Genomic DNA, 6,131 nt, shown 5'->3' on the forward strand with positions numbered 1-6,131 from the left:
GTAGAAGGAAGACACAGAGAGAGGATTTCATAAATTTGTTTTCAGTTAGGCCCCCCCTGTCTTGATGCCGCCATATGCTCAGCGATGTCGCTCTCCGACGCCTGAGATTGAAATTCGAGGCGTAGGCAACGGGCTCTTCTTCTTCCCACTCTTTCTCTCCCATCCAATTCAATCCAATTCCCCCACACACCTCACAAACATTTCAATCAAAACTCAGAACCATCATCCATTTGCCCCTTTTGGTTTTGGTTCCCTCTGATTCGATCTACCAAATCGAATTTTAGGAGGGCAGATAGAGAGACAGAAAGCGAGACGGAGAAGTAAGAGAAGGAAGAGACCAGGAGAGCTACTGAGAGTGGTATGCCAGACAGGTCCTTTTGAACGATTCTTCTGTTGTTTCGTAATCCAATACTGTTCCCCTGCTTTTGTTGCAAATGCAATTCACCATTTTCCTTTCTTCTGGATTTCATTTAATTTGGATCGAAATGTCTTGATTTTTTATTTGTCTGATGGATCCTTTCCAGTTTTCTCCTTAATCCCTCGATTGCTTTGTAATTTCTTGTTCAATTTTCATTTTTTTTTTAATTGTAAAATGCTGATTTGTTGCTAGGCAATCTTGGATACTATTTTTACTGCGCTTTAATTGATTCAATTTTTCTGTGCAGGTGTTCTCTATCGAGCTAGTATTTTTTCCATGTTACCCATGACGAATTTCTCCTGATAGGTGAATGAGAAGGATAAGTGATGGATTGACCCTCATTGTTTCATTTTTTTCATCTACCTGGGCCTTCAAAGCTACAGTCTTCTGTGGGTAACCAGGAATTTTCAATTGGTGTAATTATCTGGAGATTAAAGGAGAATAAAATAAGTTTCCTTCTCTGTATAATTCACCTGAATTTTGTATGCTACATGATAGATTATTAATCATTGGGGGATCCATTGTTATTCAAATCTTTTGGGGAGAATAATGCGCTTTGCCAGCATTGCTTATGACTCTGCTGATAAGAGTATTGTGTACTTGATCCATTGGATTAACCTTCACTCAAGAATATTTTGCCATTTTGTGCAATTTGAGATGTCATTTGGCTGGCCTGCAAATGATGATATGAATTCTAAACTATGGGCTACTGAAATGAAATGAATTTGAGTTTGAAACTACACGAAAAGGAGGAAACTGTGAGAGTACTATTGTCATCGGGGGAAGCATCAGTACATGTTCTTGGGATATCAAGGCCCAGAGAATTAAGGGCGGGCTCAAGAAGCCCTATAATGTTCATACATTGTTGAGAAAATCCTGGATTCAATTAAAACCATGACTAGTGAGGCACCTGTCCCTTCAGGCAGGAGGATCCAGCAAGAATCATCTTCTGTTGCGACGGGCGACGAATTCGCTACAGGAAAACGTGCTCATAATATCTCAGTACAGACGGGTGAAGAATTTTCTTTAGAGTTTTTTCAAGATCTTGTTGCTCCGAGAAGAGTACCTATCATGCATAACACGGATCAAGGTAATATGGAAGTGGGGTTTAATTTTAATCAGAATTATCAGCTGAGATATGAAGATCTAACTGGTATACTTGGGCTGAGAAGAATTGATTCAGGATGTGGATCTGATGGCTCAGATTATGGTTCAGGAAAAGGGTGTGCTGTAGGGGTTGAAAACAAGGTCTATTTTGATAAAGTAAGTAGATACCACATGGAGGCCAGTGCGAGTGGGCAAAGATCAGGAATGTCTAATGATGAAATGGATTTTAACCGAATTTCTCAAGTGCCGAGTGCTCCACCACTTCCTATTTCTGAGTCTCCACATGCTCATCCCCCTAATGCATCAGGGGCTTTGGGTTGTTTTCAATCTGGAAAGATGAAGTTCCTCTGCAGCTTTGGTGGAAAGATTTTGCCTCGACCGAGTGATGGGAAGCTTCGATATGTAGGTGGAGAAACTCGGATCATTACAATCAGGAAGAATCTTTCTTGGGAGGAGCTTGTGAAGAAGACGTCAGCAATATGCAACCAACCTCATACAATCAAGTACCAGCTCCCAGGTGAGGACCTTGATGCCCTTATATCCGTGTCATCAGATGAAGATCTTCAGAATATGATAGAGGAATACAATGGGCTTGAAAGAGTTGGGGGTTCTCAACGGCTTCGCATATTTCTTATCTCTTCAAGTGAATCTGATAGTCCATGTTCTTTTGAAGCAAGGGCCTCGCAGCACAGTAATTCTGAGTACCAGTATGTTGTTGCTGTGAATGGCATATTGGATCCCAGTCCCCAAAAAATGTCTGGTGGCCAGAGCTTAGGAGGCCAATTGGGACATAATTTGGATGGTGCCCCAAGCTTTCTCAGAGATTCCCCTACTTCTCTGCATCCTTTGGAGACCAAGGATGGAATTGGTTCCATGAATATGATGGGGATGTTTCCACATCCTGCTACTCAGTTTTATGTTGTCCCCCAGAACCCAACAAAGTCCCCCAATCAGTCGCCTCCTTTGTCACCATTGCCAGTTCAGCAAAGAGATTCCAAGGGTGTTCGGATGCAATTGCATGATGATCAGTTGGGTCATAGTAGTAACGAAAGCACCAGTCCCTTTGTCACAGACCAACTACCTGATAATTACTGCATTGATGCCAATGGTTACTTTCTTCTATCCCCTGGACCTGGACCTGGACCTGGACCTGAACCTGAACCTGGACCATTAATGAATTACCGTCATCCTAACAATTTGGTGGATGCAGAGCAAACAGGCAGACCTTGTGGAGTGCATTTCCACAACCGCAGACCCAGCAGAGATTTCGCTCCGCCAGTATTTGTTCGAAATGCCAGTGACTTGGATGGGTACTACTGTGAGAAGCCCTTGCTCAAGGAAAGGGCATTCCACTCTGAAATTTTTTTCTCTCATCTAGAAGATCCAAGGGGAATATTTTCAGGATCTAATGATTTGGTTGGTTCTCATCATGGGATGCCACATGTTCGATCTGATTCACAACTCCAGGAGCATGGAGGGAGGTCTATTTACTGTTTGCAGGAAGGAATAACTCCATCTCGCCCACTCGACTTTGAAACCATGGAATCTTCTTCATGGGTGAAGTCGACTACCATCCAAGAGACCAATGAATTTACCACTACCGAGTTTCAAACGATGTTAAAGGTCACGGACTCTACCGGTTCCCAAGGGAGAGTGGAATCTCCAACTTCTTCCCCTTTTTTGGAGTTCTCCGGCAGGAATCAAAGACCTCACTGGGGTGCCCATGGTACTCATGACAAATACCTAATGCCTGCAGAAGATTTGAATGCCTCCAATTTCATGTCACAGGAATATGACAAGGAAAATCCTGGATTGAGTAATGAAATATTGAACTTGATAAAAGAGAAAGATGCTTGTCTGCATCATGACAACCAAAGCAACATCAGTAATACACCACATTTTACTGCTGAGGACAATAGGAAAAAAAAGCCCGATGTTGAACACCATCCAAGTTCTGTGTTTGGTGTTCATGGTTTCCCACAAGAGTTACAAGTCCCTGGAAGCAACATGGCTGCATCATCAAGTATTTCTCGGGAACCTTCTATGGATATTATGGTCGACCAACCCCAAGGCTACCAGTCGGACAAAAATACAGCTAAGCCACTTTTGAAGAGCCCAATAATTCTCAGTGATCAGCTGTGTACCCCTAGCGTTCCAATAAATGGTGAACCTGGAAATGAGGTGAATCTCTTACCACCATCTTCTGTTGCATGGTCCAGGAATTCTGAAGTTGAAGGCTTAGAAAATTTTCACCATAAAAGTACGAAACAACAGTCTAATGAGAATTCTTTCACTGATCTACTTTGTGATCCGTCCCTTCTACCTCCTGATTCTCAAAGGGAAATAAGTGACCAAGAACGTATATTGACAACCTCGGTAAATTTAGCTCCATTTTCCATTGGAGAATGTGCTGGTTCGAGCTTAAACTCGCATACAGATGATCCTAGTCTCACTTGGTCTTCTTATCAGACTGCTGCTACAGATCTTGCTTTGAAGAGAGAAGTTACTCTCCTTGATGAGGAACCTGTGAATTTTCTTGAGGAGAAGGTTGAAAGGATAGACCATGTGGTTAACTCATATGGACCGTCGAGAACTGAAGATGCTCTCTTTGTCCACTCAGAATGCTCAAATAATCTTGATCATAAAATTCAGCTGAAATCAGTTGTTGATGTTGAAGATGTGACTGATAGTATGCCTCCAGATGATCAGCACATTCCTCTGGTATCAGTTGTTGCTGTTGAAGATGTGACTGATAATATGCCTCCTGACCTTCAGTCCTCAGAAGTAGTCCCTCATGTACTGGATACTAGTGGGGATATCTTATCACCTAGGATAACTGAAGCTGAAAGCATCAGTCCAGAATATGAGGTATGCTTCTTGGGCTATTTGATTTAGAGTGTTTACTTTGAGAAATTATGTGTCTGCCGCTAGAGTTGAGTTTTGTCCTTTCATGACCCAGGATTCTAAATCTGATGACAGAGACATGAATGAATCAATCAGTGATGCTACAATAGCTGAAATGGAAGCTGGCATCTATGGTCTGCAGGTTCGGTACTCATTTTATGTGATTGCTACGAGATTTTCATATTTTCCTTTACTTTCTATATGATTGACATCCCAATGATTTATGATTTGACTTTAATCTCAACTGACTTGACCTGTCTATCTTTTTGTGGCTTTAAGCTAGAGTTGTCATGGCGTCTAGGATCCAAGGCGTTGGAGGGGTCTAGACGCAAAGCAACACCAACAAGGCAATCAAGTTGTCTGAGGTGACCACCTGCCTGGATGCCTAGGCTTCACATATCGACATCTTGACAACTATGCTTTAAGCATGTTATGTTGAACTCACCATGACAGTGAGGGAGGGTGGGGGTGCGAATCAATATCTCTTAAACTATTTTTTTCTTTTTTGGAATGAAATCTAATGAGTTGAACCAATCTCAATGCAAACGCACACACAAACAAACCACAACATATAACGTGTTTCACCTTTTGGCTACATTCATGGTGTAAAGGACGGCTTGGACTAGGATCCAAAGCCAGTCAGAATTTATTCCACATACAAGAATAGTAGCACCCACCACAAAAAGCAACAACCCCTAATTTAGCAGCACCTTATACATGGAGCACTAACCTCTCTTCAAGCACCTACTTGAACCTTACAAGATTGAGAATAGAATGTCTTTAATAACAGAGCATTGACTGAGGTATTTTATCTAAGAAGTAACCTACAACCACTTGAATCAATCGAGGAGCTTTCTCGAGCGCTTTACCTTCACAAATTCTCACTCTCAGATTTCAGAGGAGCTTGACATCTCTGTTCACTTCAGCAATTTGCTTGGTCTCTTCTGTTTATCAGCTTCCACGCTTCTTTTCTTGGCCCTTTCTTCTTTGCAGAAACGACCTCTTCTTTGGTCGCAGCTCATTCCTCTTCTATTCTCTCAACTATATCCTCTTCCTTTTCTTTTCTTTTGGCTCTAGAGCTTCTTGAGCTTCAACAAGTCTCAAGCTTCTATTCAAGACACTCCACACTCCTTTTATATGACACAAAGTGTTTTAAAAAGAAAGATTTCATGGAGCCATTGGCCATATATGGGACCTACAAAAGGGTCCACACTTAAAAGCTACGAAATAAAGATGTCAGACTGCAGCTGGTCAACCCCCTCGACATCTGGTCAACCTCTTTGCTTGACTACCAATTCCCTTGCATTCGGGAAGCTTCTTCCAGGCTTAATCTGGTTGTCTGGGCCGTTCCAGTGGTCCGCCTGGCTTTGCTAGTCGACCTCTTGGTATTCCAGCGAACACTGCTCACTAAAATGGCCATATCTTTCTCTCCCATAGTTGGCTAGCTTGATTCTTGACCCAAATGAAAGCTTTCTTAGAGGATTCAAACTTCATGTTTTGAGTCTCAACCAGGATAAGTGCAAGATGTCAGAAATTAGATTTGAAGCTGCTAGATCGCAAGAGCAGAGCCTTAAAATTCACTGACCATATCTTCTGTACAAGCCATAGGTTTCAACCAATATATCAGATCCACCTGATTCAAATTCGAGATGAAAGCTAACTTGGTTTCCAACAAATCTCATTTTTACCACTCACGGACCCA

General features: G+C 42.1%; 1 protein-coding gene across 2 annotated transcripts; it reads left to right on the forward strand.

The window, feature by feature from the left end:
- LOC122092863 lies at window positions 1–4,907 on the forward strand. 2 transcript variants are annotated; one of them, XM_042663169.1, is made up of 4 exons: window positions 1–371; window positions 666–4,393; window positions 4,485–4,571; window positions 4,709–4,907. In XM_042663169.1, exons 2-4 carry the CDS (start codon window positions 1,313–1,315, stop codon window positions 4,796–4,798), a joined length of 3,258 nt encoding a protein of 1,085 aa, XP_042519103.1. In that variant the 5' UTR covers window positions 1–371; window positions 666–1,312; the 3' UTR covers window positions 4,799–4,907. The 2 variants fall into 2 exon arrangements, with proteins under 2 accessions (XP_042519103.1, XP_042519102.1); XM_042663168.1 differs by having other exon boundaries at window positions 1–358.
- The last annotated feature ends 1,224 nt before the right edge of the window (window positions 4,908–6,131 follow it).

Source organism: Macadamia integrifolia, chromosome 11, assembly GCF_013358625.1.
Source record: "Macadamia integrifolia cultivar HAES 741 chromosome 11, SCU_Mint_v3, whole genome shotgun sequence".
Lineage (NCBI taxonomy): Eukaryota > Viridiplantae > Streptophyta > Magnoliopsida > Proteales > Proteaceae > Macadamia > Macadamia integrifolia.

What these genes read in the sequence shown, in the direction of transcription:
- LOC122092863 (XM_042663169.1), top strand. Translation starts at nt 1,313, where the DNA reads ATGACTAGTGAGGCACCTGTCCCTTCAGGCAGGAGGATCCAGCAAGAA. An exon ending in GCATCAGTCCAGAATATGAG is followed by an intron (nt 4,394 to 4,484) that starts GTATGCTTCTTG and finishes TTCATGACCCAG; the next exon opens with GATTCTAAATCTGATGACAG. An exon ending in CTGGCATCTATGGTCTGCAG is followed by an intron (nt 4,572 to 4,708) that starts GTTCGGTACTCA and finishes TGTGGCTTTAAG; the next exon opens with CTAGAGTTGTCATGGCGTCT.